The sequence below is a fragment of the Macrobrachium nipponense genome, chromosome 12 (assembly GCF_015104395.2).
Source record: "Macrobrachium nipponense isolate FS-2020 chromosome 12, ASM1510439v2, whole genome shotgun sequence".
Classification (NCBI taxonomy): Eukaryota; Metazoa; Arthropoda; class Malacostraca; order Decapoda; family Palaemonidae; genus Macrobrachium; species Macrobrachium nipponense.
In genome coordinates, this window is record NC_087205.1 from 69,751,313 (window position 1) to 69,777,532 (window position 26,220).

The 26,220-nt window shown below is 39.3% G+C and overlaps 1 protein-coding gene across 3 annotated transcripts in view; it reads left to right on the top strand.

Moving 5' to 3' along the window:
• LOC135224588 (uncharacterized) overlaps positions 1-26,220 on the top strand; it is a 368,063-nt gene that overhangs the window by 86,786 nt on the left and 255,057 nt on the right. For all 3 annotated transcript variants that reach the window (XM_064263722.1, XM_064263723.1, XM_064263724.1), the window contains exons 5-6: positions 1,180-1,258; positions 13,196-21,970. In XM_064263722.1, the coding sequence (XP_064119792.1) occupies positions 1,180-1,258; positions 13,196-21,970 (8,854 nt within the window). The remainder of the gene's footprint in view (positions 1-1,179; positions 1,259-13,195; positions 21,971-26,220) is intronic.

A 26,220-nucleotide genomic window follows, 5' to 3' on the forward strand; every position in this document is an offset into this window, starting at 1 on the left:
CTATCCTACTCTAAGTTGGATGCCTTTCCAGTAGCAGTCCACAGAGTCCTGGGGTCCATGTACTACAGGCTTGGCTGAGAGAGCAGATAACTGTGGGCAAACCCTACCAACCTCCCTAGGACCTCCAGTTTACCTCCTCCCAGATTTAGGGGTTTGAGAGGGACCTTCATCTGGGAGTGTCGGTGGTACCGGTAGTCGCCTCCTCCCCTGACACTGCGGTTGCACTGTGATCACTGGCTCACATTATGTCCATGTGACCTCTTCCTGAAATCCTAATTGGGCTACAGTATTACAGTATTTACTAAAGGACTAAACTTATAATCCATCTTGGTTTCCAGACTGGCTGTGGCAGTGGGATCGGAAAGTTGGGAGCTAGGTAATGGAGTTGTTGGAAATGTCAGAGGGCTGTTGATAGGGGAAAAGACAATCACAGGCGTAGAAGGAGCAGGTATAAAAGAACATTTGCTTAGAAGAACCCCTAGCTTTTGCTCTAACAGCTGTCTTTCTCTATATTTCTCCAGCTTGTCCGAGTAATTAGTCAAATTCCTCCACTTCCCCTGATCCCAGTCCCTACATTCTTTGCAGGTAAGATTAGAAGAAATTTACCCTTTACAGGGACAACAATGGAATGCGAGTCATATTTGACTTGTGTAAGCCTGGTATTGCAGCCCTTTGTGCAAATATGGGGACTAGAGGAACTAGAGTCAGACAATAAGAAGTCACAACCAGGTAAAATCAATCTTAGATAACCAAAGAATACTTAACCAAGGTGGCATGAGCTACATCCATCTGGTAAAAAAAAAAATCCAGTTGTTCAAACAGCCAATGATCAGTCATTGATTGGCAGAAACGAATTGAACTCTAGAGCTGTGTTGTACTTATTCTACCACGAAAGTGGGCATGGTCAATTACCTACGCCGAAATGATAGAAACTCTACCGCAAATTTAAAATTTAAACTCTTAAAAGTTAGAAACTAATAGCTATGAAGTTACTACTTGGTAAGTTACTTATATAAAACTTATATTAAAGAATTACAGTTTTCTTTATTGTTTTATTTATTTATATATTTCATAATAAATTATTGCTTTTTATAAGTAACTTATACATTATATATAAACAAGTAAAATTGCATATACATGTAGGTAGAAATAAATATTATTTTGTGTTTCATACTACAGGCCCAAAATGGAGATGCTTCAGAAAATGGAAGCTGTACTCTTAAGTATTAAGGACAAAATGCAAAAGGCAGAATCTTTGGTAAGTGGAATATTTCATTTAAGTTATGCAATCAGGAGGTTTTCATTAATACTAAATTATAGGGATTACTGAAATCCTACTATATATTAGAACATTTTCTCGTGTCTTTACAAAATTGAGGCTTCCGGAGGTAAAGGGGCGACATCGCCAAAACCTGATTTTGAGTAAAATGTGTTCAAAGTTGAACTATCGATACCAGACATTTCTCTTGACTTACTACATCCATGTTTATATGTATTTTACTTGTCTTGCCTAGCCATATTTTAAAAAAAAATTAAGAAACAATAATGTTGGAAAAAAAATCATAACACATCAAAATTTTCATACCCCAATATGCAAAACAGTTAAGAAAATAGGAAAATCCAAATTTTTTTACCATTTTTAAAAAATTCTTTGTTCACCCTAAATACACTACAAGCCATTTCATTGTAAACCCAAAAATAAAATTTTATAGTTTTTATAGATTGGCAGTTTTAACATACCACACATTTACAGTATTTTTTCCTTGGTTCCCAATGTAAATGGTTCATAGATTTTTGTCAAATAATTACTATAAACACTTACACCCTTGTAATCATAGGGACTTCATACTTTGCTTCAGTATCACTAGATGACATTTTCACAATGTAAAACCACCAAAATAATGGCAAAAATAGAAGAGAAATAACATTGTTCCTCCATGCGGGTGTCGATCATTTATTACTACCGTGCTGGTGCGCTGCGCGGGCTGTGGTTGGTGAGCGCCAAACTATAAACATGGCTGAATGAAAGGGAGCTGCTCATTGGCTTGTGCACCATGGCCATGTTTGCCTCTTACTTCCCAGAGGGAGAACATGAAACCAAGAAATACGTGTGAAAACCTGTGGACTACCACCCCTCTGTTCAATGGGTTTAAGGGTTTATATTGCTTGGTCAGTATGTGGAAATCATAGAAAATGGATTTCTCTATAATTTTATAGGACTAACTTAAAATCGTTGATTTGGTAACGTTGCTCCTTTGCCTCCGAACGCCTCAATTCTGTGGTCCAGATTTTTGTGGAACACATTACACAGTATTCACTTCCACTGGGAATTTTTAGAGCAACACTCTATTCAGTAATTACTACTGTATTTTTTTATATTTTGTTTGTGACTAAATACCAATTTTTAAGATAGAAATGATTTATAGCATATATACTTATTCCAGGTTGGACCCCATACTGAGCATGATAGGTATACGAGTCTCTCTCTCTCTCTCTCTCTCTCTCTCTCTCTCTCTCTCTCTCTCTCTCTCTGTAAGGTTAGTGCAAGATGTATTTGAAATGATATTATTGTAAAGATTTTTTATGATAAACCATTATAATTACTTTCACTTTATTTTTCAGTAAAAGCAAACTGGAAAATTAAATTAAAATAATTATCAAATATTTTAATATGGTACATCCTTTGTCATAAAAAACTTTACAGTAATATAATTTTAAATATATCTTACTTTACCCTTAGTCTGCTCACAAACGAGACACTTTTATTGGAAAATGGTTTGCTGACTAAGTGGCCAACCACTAAAAAATATTTTTATACATGCAACTTACCCGGCAGATATATACTTAGCTATAGACTCCGTCGTCCATAGCTAAGTATATATCTGCCAGGTAAGTATGTATAAAACTTAATTGTATCTTAACAATATCATATTGAATATGTGTTTAAATGGAAGGCCACAGACGAGCCACAATTAGTCGACACGACAAAGAGTTTCTAGGAAGTGGCTACTGGGTCTATTTTCTTGGTCACACCACAGTCACTCACCACCAGTAGCTGAGGATAAAAAACGCTACTTCAAATCAGAGCGTGCACACAAACAATTTTGTGGTTTAGGACTCAAGATACTTTGGCTGCAGTAGTTGACTGACCGGCAGACGGGACAGACCAATACAGTGGACCCCCAAATTCGCGGACTCACGCATTCACAGATTTGCGGAAACTTTGCTTATTTGCCGTATTTTTCCAAAAGAAATATCCACAAATTACTTTTTTTTTTAAATCAATCAGTTTCTCCATAAAATGCACTTTTTGTGGTAAAATTACCAACCTTTTGCTGCCAACTCATATTTAACCTCTCACCCCTCTCCGCCAGCCCGTTTTTTAGCTGTAATTTTCAGAGCGCAAAATTATTTATTTAGACAGCTCTGGCGTCCTTATTTTTTACACTGTCTCTCATTCTAGTCTCCTGTTTTTGGAAATATTTTTGAACTTTGTCATATCGTCATCAAAAGTCTAAAAAGACATTGGGAAATGTCATTGCGTATCAGGTAAATATAGCCAAACACGAAAAATTTTGTTATGTCTTACAAAAAGATCTCTAGCACCAAGGTTATTACACTTTCAGTTTTCATGTTTCTTTCATTGTATTCTACAATTCTTTAGCCATACAGTGATATATATAACTTTGTTTCTAAGCCCTTGGAAATGTATGCACACTGTCAAAAAAAACACACCTACTAAAGTCATATTTTTACTTGGTAAGTGAGCAAGAATTACACAGCAAAATATTTTTTTAAATGGCTGTAGCTTCTACAATTTTTATGCTATATCAGTCATTCTGGTCTTGTTTTGTTGGTAAAAGATTCAATTTTGAAAAATTTTGAAAAAAGTTTAGTGAACCTCCCATTGAGTACTTTGTTGTCGTGGCAACTCATTCCCAAAGTTTCATAGTTATATATTGATTCTATCTATTTTTCTACATTATTTTGCTATAAAATGTCATTACTTTGACCATCACATTTTTATATAAATATTAGGTTATATACTGTATAATATAATTGTATGAGTACAGTGGTCCCCCCCATATTCGCAGTGGATGTGTACCAGACCCCCCCTGAATAGTTAGAATCCGCGAATATTTGGAACCCCTATAAAAATGCTAATAACAGCCTATTTTGTTAGTTACAACTCAAGAAAAACCACAAAAAATGTTCATACTTGGGATTTTTAATAGTTTTATCACAAAAAGTGCATTTTATGATGAAATTGATAGAAAAAAAAACAGGAATTTGTGGATATTTCTGATAGAAAAATACTGTGAATGCACGAATTTTCCGCGAATGTGTGAGTCCGCAAATCCAGAGAACGCAAATAAGGGGGGTCCATGTATATAAATTATTATAAATAAAAATAAATGCTTAGCAACGTGTCTATGGTGAAGTGAACTGCTCATTATTGAAGCACAAGCAGTCTCAGACTCTTGAGCCCAGATTAGTGCCCTGTGGACCTTGGTAGCATAATGTCAACTATCCCTGAAACGCCTATTGGACGTATTATACGTCGACTAAAATTGTCTGTGGGGTGCTTAACCCTTTAACGCCGATTGGACATATTAAACGTCTATATAAATTGTCTGTTGGCTGCCGATTGGATGTATGGTACGTCGATATAAAAAAGTTTTTTTTAAAAATTCGCGGAAAAATACTTATAGGCCTACCAGGCAAAAACTTTTGAATCACGCATCTTGGGGGATGCTGGGACCTCACGGATCAAGGTGTTGTTTTGTTTACAATCGTTACCCAGGCGTGCAAGCACGAATTTCTTTCTTCTCGCACTAAAAACCATCAGCGACACATCTCAGAAATTATTTCGTCACTTTGACATAATTTTTGCACCATTTTAAATTAGCTGTTACATGGAGTATTATATGAAAATGTGCGCAATTTCATGTAGAATACAACTAAAAAATACTCATGGTTGTTGCTTTTATCTGTTTTGAAATATTTTATGTAAATAACGATAAGTGTAAAAATTTCAACCTTTGGTCAAATTTAATTCTACCGAAATGGTCGAAAAACATAATTGTAAGCTAAAACTCTTATATTCTAGTAAAATTCAATCATTTACCTTCATTTTGCAACAAATTGGAAGTCTCTAGCACAATATTTCAATTTATGGTGAATTTATGAAAAAAACTTTCCTTACGTCCACACGGTAACTCTTCCGAAAAAAATCAGAAATTTTTTCGTCCGATTGTCGTAATATTTGCACCATTTTAAATTAGCCGTTGCATAAAGTTTATATATGAAGATGTGCGCAATTTCATGTAGAATACAACAAAAAACAACCCATGGTTGTAGCTTTTATCAGTTTTGAAATATTTTCATATGAATATCGATAAGAGCCAAAATTTCAACATTCGGTCAATTTTGCCTCAACCGAAATGGTCAAAAAACGCAATTGTAAGCTAAAACTATTACATTCTAGTAATATTCAATCATTTACCTTTATTTTGCAACAAATTGGAAGTCTCGCACAATATTTCAATTTATGGTGAATTTATGAAATAAACTTTTCCCTTACGTCCATGCAGTAACTCTTCCGAAAAAATCATAAATTTTTTCGTCCGATTGTCGTAATGTATGCACCATTGTAAATTAAGACGTTACATAAAGTTTTATATATGAAAATGTGCGCAATTTCATGTAGAATCCAATGAAAAACAACCCATGTTTGTAGCTTTTATCAGTTTTGAAATATTTTCATATAAATAACAATATAGAAAAAATTTGTCCTTCGGTCAACTTTAACTCGACCGAAATGGTCGAAAACTGCAATTGTAAGCTACAACACTTACAGTCTAGTAATATTCAATCAATTACCTTCATTTTGCAATAAATGGGAAGTCTCTAGCACTATATTTCGATTTATGGTGAATTTTTGAAAACCTTTTTTTTTTTTTTTTTTTTTTTTTTTTTTTTTTTTTTTTTTTTTTTTTTACATCCTCTTGTTACGAATTCATGCATCATTTTGTGATAATATTTTCTGTGTTGCCTTGATTGTTTTACAATGTGTTATATACCAAAATGATCGCAATTTAGTGTACAATACAACGAAAAAAATGAACTTGTTAGCTTTAACCGTTTTGCTCACAGCGCAATTTGTATACAATTATATGTGAATTTTTTTTTTTTTTGCGCTGTCATATATCCCAATATTTATGTATGATAATGAGATTTTTATCATTTCTGATGGTTGCATACTAAACTTCAGGCAATGACAAAAAAAGGAGCCAAAAATGAACTCTTAATCTTGAAAACTAAGCATGCTGTGATTTAAAAAAAAAATAATTTTCCGCTTCGGCGCTCACTCACGAACGCCGCCGGCATACGGGAGACGATTTTTAAAATACCGCTTCGGCGTTTAAGGGTTAATAAGTCATCTGTTGGAGGAGTACGTAGTGATGTTCCTAGGGTTATAGTGGGTTCGTCTCGGGAGCTGACGCATGGACCCAGCCCAGACAGGTTAGTTGGTACTTCAGGCTGTTTGTCTGCAGATCCTTCCATTAATTTTAATGGGGAAGGTGCCTTAGAGGGCCTACACATCCTTCTCATCGTCGTTCTCCATTGCTGGAGCAGGAGGGAGACACGCAATAGTTTTTGTCTTCCTTTTCGGAAGTTGTTGATCTCATTCGTGGGTTCAACAATTTGAAAAGTAGGACTCCTTCTTCCTTGGAAGCCTTGGTGGTGCCATGCAGGATCCCAAATCATCTCTTCAGCTTCCCTTGTCAGGGCACATCCAATCGGTCTTGCAAAAAGTTAGCGCCTATATTTCAGACCGGGACAGTTTGCTTCACTCTAGGGGCTCTGCCAAGCTACTACCCTCGCCTCTCACAAGACACAGAAAGTACTATGCTACGAACTCTGCATTTATTATGTCGCGCCATTTTAACCCAGACGTCATTCGCCTGAAGGTGGGATTGACTTTGGAGCAGGTGAGGTCAGTGGCTCCTTAAGATGCCTCAGCATTGGAATCTACAGCAGCCTCCATGTTGCAGATGGTTTCTTGGCTGGACTTCTGGTCTGTGGTCATTGCCAAGATAGCTTCTGACAGGTCCCCAGAAGGGATGGTGAGTGCATCCTCACTTGCCAGTCTGTTGCAGTCCGGAGGCAAGGCGTTTTCGTATATGGCTCACTTCAGCGTTAATTTATGGGCTAACCTCCTCCTGATTAGAAGAGATACAGCTATGTCTAGGATGGAGAGATCAGTTGACATGGAGTCCATGCTGACATTGAGGAACGGAGATCTGTTGGAGTCCCAATATTTGTTTCCTCGGACCGAGCTCAAGAATGCGATAGACCGGTGCCGGGCTGACACCAAAGACAGACTGGTGCACCAGGCCGTGTCTAAGTCAGAGTCTCATCCTCCTCCTCCCTACCCTCCTCCTCCTCCGCTCCTCCTCCTCCTCCGCCTCCTCCTCCTCCTCCTCCCTCCTCCTCCTACCCTCCTCCTCCTCCTCCTCCTGCTGTCCAGCAGCAGTCAAGAAGATCGTTGCCTGGTAGGCCGTCAAGGAATTAGAGTTTGGCAGTGCCTTCCCGTTCAACTCACCTAAGTCAGAGGATCAATGTTCCTTTTGCTCTCGTTCCTTTAAGCCAAGAAGGGGCCCAAGGGGCAGAGGTAAAGGGGCCCGTCAGTAGGTTAGGCGCCTCTCCCTCTCCTGTGCCACGGTTGGGGGGATGCCTGGCTGGCCATTGGGCCAAGTGGCAGAATTATGGGGCAGAGAAGTGGGTGGTAGATGTCCTTCGGGTGGGGTACCTACTGCCATTCTACTTCTCTCCTCATCTGCGGACAAGCCTCAGCTCAGGAAGGCATATCCTGCAGATTCTCTGAAGTTCTTGGCTCTTCGTGAGGAAGTGCAGAAAATGCTGGACAACGATGCAATAGAGGAAGTGGTGCGTCCGTCTCCGGGGTTTTACAGTCACATGTTCTTGGTGCCCAAGGCGTCAGGAGGATGGAGGCCTGTGATCGACTAATCCACCATGAATCACTTCATCAGGAAGACACGGTTCAAGATGGAGACCCCGTGTTCTGTGTTGGCAGTCGTGAGGGAAGGCAACTTCATGCTGTCAATAGACTTAAGGGACGCACACTTCCAAATCCCTGTTTATCTGACGTCCAGGAAGTTCCTTCGCTTTTCTCTTTGGGAAAAGGTCTTCGAGTTCAGTCTTGTGCTTCGGGCTGACGACAGCCCCTCAAGTGTTCACAAGGGTCTTCTCTCTTATGTCAAGTTGGGCCCATGCTCAGGGGATCCTTATGCTGAATGTACCTCGACGATTGGTTAGTCTAGGCAGTTTCCAGAAAACAGCTGCTGCTTTACAGGGATTGTCTACTTCGGTCTGTGGAACTGGCCATAGTAGTCAACCAGGAAAAGTCAAACCTTGTACCCAGTCAAAGGATTCTTTACCTGGGCATGGTCATCGATACGACAATGGCAAAAGTTTTCCTGTCGTATCAGAGATTGGAGAAGTTGCGGGTGGTGGTGCACAACTTCCTGTCGGAATCACATAAGTCAGCTCATCATTGGCAGGTTCTTCTAGGAGTGTCGTCTTCCTTGGAGAAGCTGGTCCCTCATTGGCGTCTTCATCTTCGGTCTCTGCATTGGAGACTTGGAGAATTCTGGTCTCCGGCGGGGGACTCACCCCCTATTAATGGTTCCTCTGTCTCTGGAAGTGAGAGAAGACCTTCGTTGGTGGTTGGACGACCAGAATCTTTTGAAGGGTGTCCCTTTGTGTTCTCTTCCACTGGACTTCCTTCTATTCTCAGCTCAGGAAGGCATATCCTCGAGATTCTCTGAAGTTCTTGGCTCTTCGTGAAGAAGTGCATAAGATGTTGGACAAGGATGTGATAGAAGTGGTATGTCCGTCTTCGAGGGGCCAAAATGTGTGGGGATTACAGCGTGGATATACGTAAGCCAGGGCTTCTTGCAAGGAATGAGAGGTCCATCTCACACAAGAAACATGGATGTGGCAGATATCTGTAACAGAATGTGTTATAAACACGTGCAACACACAAAGGGTAGGACGTGGGGTGATGCCACCAATACTCAGAAATGCTTAATGTAAAACTTACATTCTCAGAATTTCCTCAGTGGGCAAGGAATGCATGAATTACTACTCAGAATGTTAATGTATTGAAGTCGAGGATGTAAATACAGACAAACTTACATTATCTCCCTCAGTAAATTCTCTTAGCATTTGCTAACATCAAGAGAGCAGTCAAAGCAGTAAGCATTATTACACCACATTCAAGGGAACCACAGCTCTGAAATCAGATAGCTTATCAAACAGGGAAGCACAGATGTAAGGAATGACACAGAGTAACATTGAACAATCGCACAAGCCCATACAAGAAAAAAACAGAGAAATACAGTAGAAGATACAAGGGACTGCCACAAGACCCGCACTTTACCTTAACGTTAATTGTAGGATCCTGCTTCTCAAGGGTGCCAATGGAGCGGGGGACTTCGTCCAAATTCGGTCGGCAATGGTCCAGGGCAACACGAGGCTAAGGGCATGACAAAGGGCAAGTGCAGGGGCCACATACTGGAGACTTGAGTTGCGCGAGTGGCGAGACGAGTGAGTGAGACAATACCTGAGTGAGACCAAGTAAGAGTGATCTTCCATTACCTGCTTTTATTACTTTGGTCAGGGCGATTTCCGGATTAGTGGGCCAATGGGTTGTTCTCTGTAAAGGTGGGACAACGGCAAAACAAAGAAAACGGAACGAGGAGGATGTGAATCGGAAACTGAGAGTGAATGGGAAGGAGTAAAATCTTTCTGAAAAGTAGATGCAATAAGAGGCAAATCTGGTAAAGGAGAGAAGGAACAAGAAGCAATGACAGTATTGGCTGCCATTGGAATCGAGAAGCCTTCTCAAAACAGAACAGCAATTTCCTCTTGTATTTCTTCTTGCTAAAATGCTTCCATTGCTCAGGTGACCAATCACGACACTCAGAACAAAGGTTACTTACATTGCAATTGTTAGGTCTGCATCTGATACAAGTCGGTTTAGGATCAGTATTAAAAGACTAAATAACGAAAGCAAGGATTGTTACCTACCCCAGAGTAACTACTCAGGGAAAACCTTAGATGAATTGAGCATTTGCATCTCTAGTGCAAATGACACTGACTAACACAAATATAACACAGAATCACACAAAAAAAATGCTAAGGTGTAGATAGGGCAATAAATGTGTAATAAAGTGGCTTTTAAGCGAGATAGAGCACTGCTTGTCTTGCAAGAAAGACAGTTAAGAGATGATTGGTGCATCACACGGTACAAGAGAGAGAAGAGAGGTCAAATTCTGCGTATTCTCTCCCCATTGGCTGTCACTAACCTTTGTTCTAATTTTAAGCAGATCCATCTAGCACTGAGAGGTTTTACCTCTACCTAAAGATTTAGATCTGTAGTTGTGAAAAATACAAATTGATTAAAAATTTGTCATATTTGAAACATTATATATCTATAATAAAATTTCATTACAGCTGATAAATGTAACTGAAGATATTCATCAATGTAGGCTACACTAAGCCTATCATTGAATATCTGTTGCTGCTGTCTGCTACAGTGTGTATACTATAATACAGTACACTATTTTTCACAATATTTTTGTTTTGTTTCGTACAGTATTTCTTTCAATCCTTGAGGTGAGAGTGTGTGCTTAGGTTTACCATGCTTCAAAATTTCGTATGCACAAAGTGTTTCATCATCATAAAATTTAGAAGTTACTTTTTAAATCTCAGTTTCCACTGTTTTTATTTTTAAAAATTATGCTTCCTTCATAAAAAGCCAGCAAGTGTGGGGGGCTATAATTTCTTTAGAACCATTCTGGGTAATATCAGTAATAGCACAGTCTGTGGATTAAAAAAGCAGCATGATGTTTTGTAAAGTTATTGAAGGTGAAATTGATACATAAGCAAACCTATACTGAGAATTATGTATATGAAATACAGTATAACATCTTGGCTGCTTATTTACATTGGGGAACTCTGAGGTACTTCTGCTTCATCTGCAGTAGAGCATTTATTTGTTCAAAGCACTTTGCCTTGGATTGTCAGCTCTTGCTGGTGTTGGTTTGGCCCCTTATTCTTCTGATCCAGCTATTATTATATGTTGATGACTGGTAGATCCTGGCAACTTCTGAAATGCAATTTATCTATGATTTGAAGTGGGACTGAATTCTCCATTTGTGTAACATTCTGGGATAAACTTGAGAAGCCCCGTCTCCTATCCAATGAATGAACAAAGTGTCCTGGTTTGTTGATGAGGACAGATACTGGGATCAACAGACTCAGAGGTATCAGTGCTGTTCCTGTCTTAAAAGGATCAATTGGCTCAACCTGGTAGTGTCTCTTGGTTACCTGTCATCTATAGAGAAATTCATGCTTCTAGGGGGTGTCAACATTTGTCTGTTTCAGTGGTGCTTGAAAAAGCACTGGTCATCCTGTGTCAACCCTATAAGAATTTCCTCATGGAAGTTCCGGTTAACTCATCCCTGTTGGAGAGGTTTGGTTCTCAGATGCATTAAAGGAGGGTTTGGTGTACACCTATAATACTCAATTCTTTTCAGGCATGTAGACTTGAGGATTCGCACCTGTACATCAGTGTGCTCAAGATGGTCGCAGTGGTGTGGGCATTCTGGAAATGATTGAAGAGGTACTTGGTAGTGTTGCTACTGACAACATACAATGGAGTCATATAAACAAGCAAGGTTTGGGCCAGTCTCTTTACCCTCTGAAGATTGGTGAGGCAGGTGCACAAGTAATGCAGTGAGAAAGCTGTTAATGTTTTGGGAATCCTGGTGATGCTCCGATTACCACTTAGTTAAACAGGAACCCGCTGGTGTTCTGCTTGCTTGCCTGACCCCTGGGTTGTGTTGGAAGACACCTATCAGTACCTGGGGAACCCTTAATGTCCATCTTTTTCACCTTCATTCCTGATCTGTCTGTCTGTGATCAACTGAGTGCTGGTCATCTAAGTCTCGGATAACTCTTGTGGCTCCTTGTTGGCTATATCCTGAGTGGTATCCCACTTTGTTAGGCTAACTTGTTAAGGTGCCGAGAGATGTACTCCTCCTTTGGTGTGGTCAAAGGGCTATACAGTGGACCCCCCGTATTTGAGTTCTCCAGATTCGCGGACTCACATTCACAGATTTCTATCAGGAACGTTTCCCCGCATTATTTGCGGAAAATTTGCACCTTCGCGGTATTTTTCTATGAGAAGTTTCCATAAAATGCACTTTTTGTGATAAAACTCCTAAAAAAACCAAGTATGAAAATTTTTGTGGGTTTTTCTTGAGTTTTAACTAACAAAATAGGCTGTTTTTAGCGTTTTTATAGGGGTTCCAAACATTCGCAGGTTCTAACTATTCACGGGGAGGTCTGGTACACTCCCCTGCAAATACGGGGGGACCACTGTACTATATTAGTTTGGATCTATTTTTAGTAATCACATGAGTTTCTTGTCCACCTTCACAGAGACAGGCTCTTGTCTGTTATAGACTACCACTCAGCCCTAACTAGGTCTTACAGTTTGAGGGCTTAGACCTCTCCCATGGTAACGATTTCCTTGAGGGTCTGAACAATTTTGCTTGACCATCTGAGGTTGTTTCTCTCATTCTGCATAGTCTTAAGACTGTTTTCTTACTGTCCTTTGCATTGGGGACAAGAGTAAGCAAATTAAATTATTTTTTTCTACATAGTGGACTTTAAATGTTTAATATTTAAAACTTTATTTACATAAGTGTAAATTATAATTAGCTATATTATATTCATAGTTAGCACTCGTAGGTAAACCTCTTAGCTTCAATATAATTTATTTTTTTATTGATTTTATAAAATTGTTTCTGATACATAACATTAATAAAGATTATTTTGATAAAAGTAGTCTTTTGTTCATATTTCTAAATCTGAACTTAAGTTTTCATATTTGTCACAGTTTGCTTAATAAGATTTTTTGTGGTGCTGTATAGAGTACTAAAATCAGATGTAGCCAACATGAATTTACCAAGACCTTCAGGATTTCATTACACAAATGAGTAAGTTCCATAATTTAATCAGGTGAACTGTACTTCTATTTGTTATTTAGAAATCTGGTTTATATATACTGTATATATATATATATTTCTTTTTTCAGAAACCTGGGTCAGGCAGTGAGCAAAAAAGTGAAAAAGGTTTATCAACACCAGGAACTTCACAAAGTCGCTTCACTGTAGCAGGACCAGCTCATTCTCAAGGAAGTCCTGTAGTTCAGCGACCATCTGACTCAAGTCATGCAGCTATGTCAGGAAATTCTAGTGTCCCAAAACAGGCAACGTTCAAACATGAAACTGTCTCAAGTCAAAAAAGTCTATATGGTCATGGAAGTGGTTTGGGCCATGCTACTGCCCCTGGACACAGTAGTGGACCAGGTCATGGAGCTAGCAATAGGGTTTCTTCAAATACTAAGAACTTTCAGAGTTCTTCAAAAACTTCAAGGCCTTGGATAGGTGACAGACAACCATCAAAAGAGACAACAGATGGTGAGAGTGATGTTGTGATATTAGAAAAAAAGGACATGCCTGGTAAACCTGGGGATGGCAAAAGGTATAGTGAAAATCGCAGAGAACAGGAAAAGCCCAAGTTAACTGACCCAAGAAGTTACTTGGAAAGAAGTAAAAGTGATGTAAGTGATCCAAGGAAACGAAATCCCAGTGAAAATGACCGAAGCAGGGACAGTGGTAATTCATTTTCAAATAGAGACAGGGAAAAGAGCCATGAAAGTTTCAGGAATGTCAGACCTCCTGAAAATGAACAGTCACATAAAGTCCGCCACCAAGGTTATTCAGAAATTTCAAAGCATGATGAGGGAGGACACTCTTCAAAAAGGAATAGCTTGTTAGATCTTCCAATGCCCCCCTCAGCACCAAGTCAGGCTAATAAAGAGTTATTTGATAGCTCTCGTGAAAAATTGCAGAGAATATTTGGTATTGGAAGTGATTCTTCCAAGCCCAGTAAAACTGATGATCGGTCCTCTGGATCTGTTAAGGAGTCGAGAGTGGAACATCGAAGTAGTTGGAGGGATGATGTTAAGGCAAGAGGTATCATAAGGAAAGATAGCAATAACTCAACACCAGAAATTGTTGAAGAAAGACAAAAGGAAACTCAGTTTAATAAACATAGGAGTCATTCCCTTGAAGAGACATCTGGGAGAAGTTTTCTGCCATCAGCTATGAAAAAGACACACACACAAAATTCTTCAGGTTATGTAGATCATGAAAGGAGTAAGAGAGTGGGTAGCTCATTTACAAGTACTCCCCAGCCTTCTCATTTCACTGGAAATAGAGGTCCTCCACCACCACAACCACCATTGGATAGTCCCATGTCTCCTCCAAGTTCACCAACAGATACTCCTCAGTCTCCAGATCAGGAGGCATGTTTCAGCCCTGTTTTGGATTCAGAGGAAGCAACACCAGTTAAAACTATTCCACTTCAGAACTTACAAGAAAAGGGTGTTGATTTAGAAGCCATTAAGAAAGCTTTAGCACAGATTCAGTCTAATGAAAAATCAAAATCAGGAACAGGACCAGGCCCTTCTTATCGTTATGAAGATTTTGTTGGACCAGCTGCAGCTGCCAAAGATGATGAACCATATGATCCAGAGGAAGTATGGAAAACCGTTGATAGTGAAGCAACGTCACGTCATCATCCACCTTCTAGTAACAGTGCATCTGCAGCTGTGATGTCTGGTAATAGAGATGTAGATTTAAGACAGATACCTCAAGTTTTTCCCCACAGAAGTCATGGTTCTCATCATGGAGCTAGAGATATTGATGCCAGAGTGCCTAATATTTCCCAAATACCCCTACCTCAGAGACAGTCCTCCATGACATCACCAAGTTCAGCTCCACAAGTTGGGATACGTAGCAGTGTTTGGGATCAAGATCATCGGGCTCAGAGACCAGTTGATCCTCGTATTAGTCGAGGAAATTCTGGAGATGTTGACATGCGTTGTCAACAGTTTCGTCCTCATCAGTCATCTGTCCAGCAACAACATTCTTATCATGCTGTGTCTTCATCATCACATTCACGCTCACCATCTTTACCTTCAACACATCCCCCATTACCTCGACAACCTCCATTACCAAAGGCTCATCCACCACCACCACCATTACCAGCCATGCCCCCGCCTCCATTACCAGAGTCACCAAAGCCACCACAGCCTCCATTACCTCCATTACCAAAGTCACCTCCTCCAAAAATGGCAGAAAATATTGACAGGGTAAACAAAAAAGATATTCCTAGTAGACTGGATCATATTAGATCTAAAATTGCTCAAGGTGCTGGTGAATTTATTAGACCAGGTCAGAGGGGAGTTGCCATGTCGCAGATGGAAAAGTACAAGTTAAAGAGACAGACTAGTAGCGAAATTAAGTCTCCACCGCACAGTGCAACTGCAAACAAAGACTTTTCTTCTAAAAGGGCAGAATCTATTCTCCCATCACAGTCCCCAGTATCTCTGTTGGATACACTATTGCCTGAAGATAAAAGTGAATGTTCAGACACAGGAAGCCAGATTTCACGAGACCCTCGGAAACAGCAACAAGATTCACAACCTTTAGTTAGAGATCCTAGGTTAATGCCCTCAGATTCTCTATCAATAAAAGATACCGAGTCTCGTGCTAGAGACCCACGTCTCTCTTCTAGTATGGGCACTACATCACAAGCTGTTAGGGGCCCAAGACAGGATTTAGTCAAGTACAGTGGTGCACCAAAAGAAAAAAGGCCAGATGCATCAATGGCAAGTACAAATGAAGGTTTAAGTAGAGAAAACAGGGATCCCAGGAAAAGCACTGGTCCCTCTGAGTCCCGTATAAGAGATCCAAGAAAAGAAATTGGACAGTTGAGCAGGCATGAGCATTCTGCTTTGGGTAGAGATCCTAGGGACCCTAGAGAACTAAGGGATCCAAGGCAAGACCATTCACCTCTAACAAGAGATCCTAGACAAGATTTTGGAGGTTCTAATAGAGATCTATGGCAAGAACATGGAAAATTTGCAAGTACATCAATTCCACTCGGAAGGGAAGCTCGTCCTGATATTGGACCATATGGATCCATGGTTGGAATGAGAGATCCTCGACGGGAGCCAGGACCTTATTCAAATATCCTTGGTCCACAGCACAGAGATCCTCGTTTTGTCCCAAGAAATGACAGACCTGGTAATGCATGGTCTTCAGGTTCTCAGAATATGCCTTCTGGTTATCACCCACCAGTACCCTTGCCTCATACACCATCATCAGGAATACCTATGCCTCACGCACAGTCATCAGGAGTGGCTATGAGTTGGGATGTAGGTGAAAGTAATCCTGCACATTCTGCAAGTGGTTCATTAATTGGTCAGTCCTTTACCTGCCTAATGATGTGTGGTCTACCCCATTTTGTCAACTCGCACCACATATATCGATTCTTTGAAGAGTACATATTGCGAGATATTTCTATTGAACTTGATAATAATTACAATTGTAAGGGCTCAGCTTATGTTCACTTTCCTAGTCATGCTAGTGCTCGTGAAGCTCTTGAAAAAATGAATGGATACCTTTTGCATGGGTCACCAATTGCTCTCAAGATATGCACAGTTGGTATATTGCGTCAAGCTAAAAATACTTATGAACAACTGAATCGTGATAGAGAAGCTCGTTTAGGATTGCCTGAGAGACCGAGAGGAAATGCAAATCCATTTTATAAACCACGGCCTAAGGAGCCACCACCACATGTACCAACACCACCAGCTCCAAAACCAAATTTAATACAAAAGCCAGAGGCAGAGAAGAAAGAACTCCTTCATGATGAAAAAACTATTCCCAAAGCTAAGGAAGATAAAGATACTGTAAAGAGTGGTTCATATTCCTCTCTTTGTGGTGTGAAAGTAGGTTCTTTGGCAGGTTCTAAGAGCTTCAAAATTCCAAAGATAAAAAAAGATGAACCTAAAACTTTAAAAGTTCCTGAGGAAAGTTCTGTTAAACCAAGAGATAAAAAGTCAGGTGATAAAACTGTTGCACCCAAAACTTTAAAGGAAGTCAAAAAGAGTGAGAAAAAGAGTAGCAAGCCTCCAGAATCTGACTCATCTGATTCTGATACTCCTACAGACAGAACTAAGCAGGTTAGAAGGGGAAAGAAAATGATAATTGAATCTGATTCAGAGTCAGAGGTAGAAGTAAAACCCAAATCCCGTGGTAGTGATAAAAAGGACATTTACTCAAGTGAAGATTCTGATTCTGATGATGAAGCCATGGTTATTGATGAATCTATTCATTCAGATGATGATGATGATGATGATGATGATGATGATGATACATTGTCAGAGATGAGTTCTGTTGTTTCAGATGAACCATCAGAACAATGCCTTCCTGATAAATGTAAAGGTGTTAATAAGAAGCAACAGCAGTTACTACCTAAAAAAGGAAGAGGTAGGGGAGCTCCAAAGAAAGTGAAAGAAGCCAAGAAAGCTTTTAAACCAGCTAAACCAAAAAAGGAAAGGATTAAAAAATCATCTCCAAAGAAGCCAAAAAGAAAGAAAGTCCTTGCAAAAGTTAGCTCTGAAATTTTCATTGATGACTTAGATTTACAAAGTGGTGTAGGCATAAAGTTGACTAGACACACACAAGGAGAATTAGAGGAACTGATTCCTTTGCAAAATAAACTTAAGGTAACAATACCTGTTCCACAGAAATTTATCATCACCTTGTTTGAAGATGATAAAGGAAAAAAGAGAGGGGTAAAGAGGAAAGTTGTTGAAACACTTCCTGTCCAGGAAGATGCAAAAGATACTCCAATTGAAATTAAAATAGAAAAAAGTGAAGAGGATGTGCTATTCAAAGACATTGAGATAATAGGTAAGAAAACAGGTGTGAAGAAAAAAGTTGACACGAGAAGAAAAGCTGTAGTGAAAAAGAAAATTGAAAGCAAGGAGTCAAAGCTTAAAAATAGGCCTCCTGGATCAAGCAGAGGCATTATACCTCTTGTTTTGGAAGAACAAAGGAATGATCTTAAGTACTGGACTCCAACTATCAGGAGAGGTAAAAAAAGGAAATGTTTTTCTTCTGTAAATTTTCAAAGGAACTGGAAGAAGGCAAAACGTACAATGTCCAAGTTGTCCCTTAAGTTATGGAGTGCAGCAGTTTTGAAGCAGTGTAGTGAAAGTTCCCAAGACATTGATGAAAATCCTGACAAATCATCAGAAGCTAAAAGACGTCTGTCGAGTCCTGTTAGATCGTCTTGTGCCAAGAAGCAGCGTATTGAAAGTGAAGCCATAAATAATGAGCATTCTCATGAAGATGATAATTCTAAGGTGTCTGAATCTGATTTAGATTTGTTTGATAATACAATGGCTGATGAGATACCAGATTTAACACTTTTGACACCAAGTCTGTTGGAGGTTGAACCTACCATATGCAATGCCTTACCAAATGCTTCGGTTCTGGCTAATGTTTTAAGTCCTCCTCATGGACTTCAGCAAAGTAATGATAATTCAGTTTCATCTGTTGCCGAACTTGTTGAAGAGAGTGCAGCGAGTAGGTCGGCTGTTGATAGTATCACTTCTGTGGGAATTAAGCCAAACATAGATTCAAAGGTGTCTAAAGAGTCTGATAATAATGATACATTAGAAGTGGGAAATAAAGAGAAAAAGTTGGTAGGAAATAAACAAACAGGTGAGTTTGATGGAAAAATGTCATTTGAAAAAGAAACTGAGGAGGAGATCCTTACTAAAACAGTGTCCCAGCTTGTAGAGTCCCTGGACAAGTCTTTAACTGATGACCCACAATCAAAGGAAGTTCCCAAAGATGTTTTGGGAAATAAAAATACAAAATCTGAGAAGGAACCATTGGATATACTGAAAAGGTCAGAGTCTGAAGCTGGAGGTGAATCCTTAGAAAAAACCAAATCAGACATGTCAGAAATTGATGCAGAGACAAAAAATGATAATAAGTCAAAGTCGTCTGAAGAGACGGTATCAGGGGAGAACTGTGATACTGCAACACAAGCTTTTCAATATAACACGATAGAAGAAAAGTCTAAAGATATTAGTGTACCAAAAATTTGTGATCCTGCAACAGAAGTGCTGAAGTGTAGAGGAAACAAGATTGGGTTCGAAAAGGAGGAAAAGGACGCAAACAGCAAAAAGAATGAAGAAAACTTGCTTACCATTGCAACTAAGCAGGAGTTAGAATTGTCTGAAAAAGTTGATCAAACTTCTCAACGTGATGAAATGGATAAAGAAAGGAGAGAAAGCCTGAATTCACAAAGAGAAAATAAAGCTGTTGAAGATCTCAAACCCCAAGGTCCATGCACAGCAGAACCTACTGACCAGATACTTAAAAAAAAAAAAGAAGAGGATGGAGAACAAAGTAAGCCTTCAAATCTGAAGGCAGTAGATATGCCAGGTTTGGCAAATAAAGAAGCTTGTGGAGAACTGGTGAGTTCAAGCTGTAATTTAATGAACAAGGAAAAGGAATCAAGTACAGTTGCATGTTCATGCTCTACTTCACCTAACAATGAAAAGCCTTGCAATATGCCCAAGTCTTGTTGCAGGTTTCCAAATAAAGAGGGAGAGAATCTTGATCTGAAAAATTTAAATGCATTTCAGTGTAGCATCACTAGTGTTGCTCCACAAAAATTAGATGATACTAAAGTTCAAAGTGCAGTAAAAGGATTACCAGAAACTGATTACAACCTCAAGGATGATAATGCAGTTGTTAAGGGTGATCATGACAAGGGTATTCATACTGAAGTGGATTCATTGAAAAAGGGATGTGAGTCGGTGCTAGATTCAAAACAGGATAATGTGGAAGTTTGTGGATCTGATTATAGTAAGGCAGATTTTGAAGGAGATGATGATGGTGATGATACGGCAAGCATTGGTAGAATGAGTTCTAGTAGCTTCATGGATGATGCTTCACAGGTTTCCAGTGAAGGACGAGAACTCAAGACTCCTGATTCTGTGGTATCTAAAAAGGGTAAAAGAGCAAAAGTTGGCACTCCAGTTATCCCACCAGAATGCAGAAGGGTCACTCGAGGTTCTCTGGTTGAACCTCGGGTAGCAGAGGTCACTGAGTGGGATGATGGAGGAGTAATTGATTTGTTTCAGTGCGATATGTGTGATTATGTAGGTCGTCACATTGCTAACCATCTTGTTAACTTTCACATTGAACGTGAATTACCTTGTGAATTCAAGAAAGAAGACTTTGGACCTGTTATCAGAGAGCATGTAGGACCACCAGTCAAAGTGCAATTTTCTGATGGTGAACCTACACCTGCTTTGTCATTAACTTGGATTCCAAATGCTATGACATTTGAAGAAAGTATAACATGTAGAAACTGTGACTACTTCTCTAATAGCCGTTTTGATTTGATTTATCATTACCTTGAGCATGTTCCTAAGGCAGCTGAGAATGCTTTTCATTGTCGTCTTTGTAACTATATGTCGGAAGTGAAAGAAGAATTCTACAATCATGTTTCTAGTCATACTGGTGAATATCGCTATGTGTGCGACCTTTGTGGCTATAAAACTTATAAGAGATCATTACTTGAGGAGCATCACAAGAGTAATCACATGACCCAGTCTCCAAAATTTTCAGTTTTAAATATGATACAAGAAGATGGATGGTTATATATACATGTATGCAAAATATGCATGTTTGTGCGTATTAGCTTACAAGCTGCTGAACAGCACGTGCAGCAACGTCATGGAGGCAAGGCTGACATCCACAAAGCTAATATGTCTAGGTCTATTGTATTACATTCAGAAATGAGGAAGTCCACAGAAGGAGAGAGTGTAGTGGTACCACGTTCTAGGTACAAAGGAAAGAAAAAGAAGAAAGGAAAAAAAGGCCCTGATTTAGAAGTGTTTGTTGGTGAAGATAAAAGAGAAGAAGAAGAAGAAGCTGAAGCTAAAGCAAAGCAGCTAGTGGACCGAATATCACATAATATTCATATTTCAACGTCTGCTCAACAAGTGCACAAAAGGATGTCTTTGCTAGAAACTATTTGTCAAAAGCTGGATGAAACTGATGTTGATGAGTCAGGGTCTTCTGTTGCTGGATCTACAGTACCAGCTAAGGGTGATATCCTCAAGAGAAACACTGATCTGGGGGATAAAGTAAAGGTCAATAAGGGTAATGATACATGTGGAAAAGTGGAAAATTTAGGAGAAAAAATTAGTATAGCCAAGGAAGCATGTGAGTCAATATCAGAACTACCTGACCAGAAGGAAGATGTAGTGATCCCAAGTGATGATAAGCAAAAAATAACCAGTGGGCCAGAGAACAGTAAAGAGGAGACCAAAGAAAGTGAATCAGCTCTGTTTCCAGTGATTGAGGAACAAAAAAATCTGTCAAACAAGAAACCTCCTATCAGTGAGGAAAACTCTGTGGAATCAGATTCTGATTCCACAGTAAGTGCCTTGGATGCAAGCACTTTCGATGAAGACCATATTATAGTAGGAAGTGGCTCCCTTCAGGACACTATTCGTAAATTAAGTGCACAGTTAGATAAAGATTCAAAAGAAAAGGCAGAAAAAGACAAAGTGGAAAAGGAAAAGCAAGATATAAAAAAGGCAACTGAACAGTCAGAAAAACATGATGAAATAGATTTGCATGAGGATGACAGTGATTCAGATACACTCGTTATATGTGAAGATGTTGATACTGATACTAAGGAAGTAGCTGCATCTCCTCAGGCAGCAAAATCAAGTACTAATGAAGAGCCTGCATTTATTGATGATGGTTCTTCACTTCAGAACTCTATTCAGTCAATCCTTAGAGAGAGTGCTGAAAGCACCTCAGATAGTAAAATGCCCAAATTAAGGATACGCCCAGCATCTCAACTATTAGACCCATCTCACCTATTAGACCCACGATTCAGAATTGTTCCTAAGGTAAAGTATTGTATCAAGGATTGTAGTTATGTACCTAAAAATTATCAGTAGTAGGTTTTAGAAGATTGTGATTATGGGAACTTGAAATTGCTTTGCAATTTTATAGAATGGTTATGAATTTGGCCAAGATATTTCTGACAACTTTTAGTGAGAATTAATACGAAGTTTTTTTGGAGCATGGCTCCATGTATTCATTTCACAAAAGTACATTACTCAAATATAGTTTCATAATAGTATACCTGTACTGTACTTTGTAGATGTACACAATACATAATGTTGACAACTCTTGTAGATGTATACAATACATAATGTTAACAACCCAAGGTATCAGTATATTGATAATGAGAATATCTTATTAGTGCATATGGGAGAGGGGATATTATCACAAACTATTGATTCACCTTTGGGTCTTTGATTTGTTACTTTGTATTTTGAGTAGAAATATTTATTTTGTATAAGATACTTTTACTTTTAAGAATTTCATGCTAGGTCACAGGTACTACTGTGGCAACCCATAAATTTACAATATTATTAGAATGCCACATTTTTTTGTTCAAAGAATTTACCAATATGTATATCTAGTACAGTATAGTTGTATTTGTTCCTACGAGAATACAGACCTTCATCTTTAATATGGACATTACTTTGGCATAAGCTGGCCTGGTCATTGAAGTTTCGTAACAAAATAATTAACTAGTGGCAGGTAATATATAAGCTGCAATGCTCATGTTATATATGGCTATTGTTGGAGCTGACTTTCTTGTTAACTTTAACTTTGTTGATTGTTGTAAGAATGATGAATGCTATTCCTAGTCAATTTGAAATAAATAGAACAATTCAGATTGTAAGAGATCGCATAGCCTAACGAATTGAAATGTAGTACTAACCTAATCTTAGCCTAATTTATATTTGTTCATACGCGAACAAACCCTTGGTCTTAACAATAGGATAATTTCTAGTGCCTAGCTTGATCCGGTTAAAAAGCAGATGAAAGCAGGGAATCTTGTGATATCTGGCAACTCATGTGAAGATCGGGTGAAGAGTGGCCAAACGCCGTTCTCCTACGTCTGTCTTTTCTTAACCGCCTGGACGAGAGTTGGGTTTTTTCCTCTCTTGGCCTTTTCCCAGTTCTTTGCCCGTTTCATTTCCTTAGTGTGTGTGTGTGTTTTTACCTGGTATTATGACTTCTTCTGCTCCTTCTCAATGTCAGCGTATGTGCCCCGGGAGTTCCTGGGTTCCCGTGTTCTCGTTTTTTTGGGCTTCATCAGAGACAGACCTTCACATTACATGCAGTAGGTGTCGTTTGAATTTTTGTACGATTATGAATCCTTGTACAAAATGCCAGGGATGGCCTAAGGAGCAGTGGAGGAAGTTTTATGGTAAGAGGGAACATCAGAGAGTCTCTACTCTCCCTACTTGGGAGGGCTTTGCTCCTATTCCCGATGTTTCGCCTTCCGCAGTAGTCAACCCCCCATAGGAGCGTTGTCCCTGCATCTCCTTCCTTTTCTTCCATTGATTCGTTGATGGAAGTATCGGGAGGTCTCCAGGGTATTTTTTTGTAACGTAGCCCCCTCTTCCTCGGGAGCTTTTTCGGTTCCCAGAAGGGTGAGTTTTTTTCATCATTCTCTTCTTTTCCAGAGTCGGAGGCGTCCAAAATGGTGGCGATTTGGAAGATGCTTGGGCTAGGGGGGTACCCCGTCCTTGGGGGGTTACTAGCGCATTTTGTGGAGGCTTGCAACCCCCCCCCCCCCCCCCCCCCCCCCCCCCCCCCACCCCCCCCCCCCCCCCCCCCCCCCCTTCCTGGTCCAGCCAGGCCACCCCCTCCCCCCTCCTCCCGGCCTCGTCTCCGCGGATGGGAGCAGTCGGCCATCTTATGTTGCTCCGCTGGTGTCTGCCGTCGCTTTGTATTGGAGTGACGCTGCAGCGTCAGCCCCTTTAATGATGTCACGGGGTCCATCTACGTGTATTCCTGCGCCGGTGGCGTCTCAAGCCGTGACATTACCACCACTTGTGACGTCACTCTAATCGATGACGTATCTCCCAGTCGCCTACTCCGATCTGCCTCACTTATTCGCGATGTCATCACTGCCGCCCAGTTCGACCTGGTAATTCAATTGGCCGACTTATTATTCTTAGCCTGAAATGACTGAGATCAGTGTTAGCCACTTCTTAACCCTCATCTAAAGAAAACACCACAAGAAATTCTCCTTACACTTGGATATGCATATCATCTTAAGGAATTTCCGTAAATGAACTTTTAGTAGGAATACTTAGGGGGCCCACTGACCCCAAAAGGCCCCATAATAAAGTAAATGCTTTATTCTACCTTATGATTGAAGGGATTCTCTTCAAATTTTTGACACCTATAATACAAATAACTGAAAAAAATAAAGTTCAGGAATTAAGAAATTTGACTTAAAGTTCATATTTTTACCAGTTAAAAAGAAGTTTAAAAATTTTCACAAATACAGTGGAACCTTTGTTTTTGTACACCCTGTTTTTTGTACAATTCGTTTTTCATAGACTTTTTCTGACGAAATTTAGTCTGGGGTTTTGTATGTTTTCTGGATTTCATACACTCAGAAATGCTCCTTTTGGGGCCCACCGCATGACTAGGCTCACACTGAGCACCCAAACAAACCATCTCGTGTTTTCCCGTTACCCATTCTGCTTTTGTGCTCATTGGTTTTTTGTGCCTTTTTTTTGCTTTTTAATTTGAGAGCAACTTTGTTTTTTGGGCCATTTTGTGCTTTTTTTTATTCGAGTGTAACTGTTAGATAAGCCATTATGGGGCCAAAGAAAGTTTTAAGTGCTAGCCCTTCTGTAAAAATGGCGAGAAACACCACAGCATTTAGGAAAAAAATTTTAGCAATGAAAAATTCAGAAAGAGAACAGGCGTACATAATGTGCCTACTTCAGTGATTAAGGACATGTTTGCAAAGTGGAGTGATGTAAAAGATTTTGTGGAGGATTATCTTCGCAACAGATGTCTACAACATCTTTAATGACAATGCTGTGTTCCACTTAGGCAAATTTTCAAGAGACGCCAGAAACAAATGTGTGTGGACAGTTTTGTTGTACTACAGGGGTCCAGTGACTCAAGCTGGTCCCAGTGCCAGTATAAACTGAAGAGGGGAAGTAACTGCAGATAGTGCCAGTAAAAAAAAGGAGAAGTAACCCCAGATAGGTCCTTGATACCTGAAAACCTTCTGGAGAGGGATTCCCCTTCTAAACAATAACCTCTCCGCCTCCTCCTTCCCTTCTATCTGTCTTCCATATGCAAACAAGTCTTCCATAAAGTTAAGAGTGATGTTAAATGATCATTATTTGTTTCATTATTCATTTATATTTGTTAATCAATTTTCTGTATGTAAAACTGTTTATTCCCTATAAAATGTATTTTTTGTTGATATTTTTGGGGTCTTGAATGCATTAATTGTATTTACATTATTCCTTTTGGAAGTTATTTCAGTTTTCGTACATTTCTGACTTTGTGCAAGGTTCTGGAACAGATTATGTTTGAAAACCAAGGTCCCACTGTACGTTATTTATAAACGCAGTTAATTGAATGAAGACTTGTGTGATTTTGTCAGTTTCAGGCATTGCTTTTGCCTCCAAATTGGTTTGGAGTCTGCTCATAATTAATTTCTTTAGTCACTTGTATACATACTAATACCTGCTACTTCAAGTTAGTTTCATACTTTCTTTACACCTTCTTCATTGCATGACAGATGAATAAAAATGTATTTGATTATTATTTAAGGAATTACATTAAAAATAAGCAAGTTATGTAACAAGACAACAGTAATGCAACTTTCAGTAAACTTGTGTTAGTTACAGGAACTAACATTGGCAAACAGCTGTTTGTTAACCCTCTTACGCCGAAGCCCTAAAAATCAAAACCTCTCCCGTATGCCGGCGCCGGTTTGGAGTGAGCGCGGAAGCGGAAAAAATATTTTTTCAAAAAATCACAGCCCGCTTAGTTTTGAAGATTAAGAGTTCATTTTTGGCTCATTTTTTTGTCATTGCCTGAAGTTTAGTATGCAATCATCAGAAATGAAAAATACTATCATCATATGTAAATAATGCGATATATGGTAGCGAAAAAAAAAATTCATAGATAATTGTATTCAAATCATGCTGTGCAAAAAACGGTTAAAGCTAACTAGTTACTTTTTTTTTTCGTTGTATTGTACACTAAATTTCAATCATTTTGATATATAATACATAGTAAAACAATAAAAGCAACA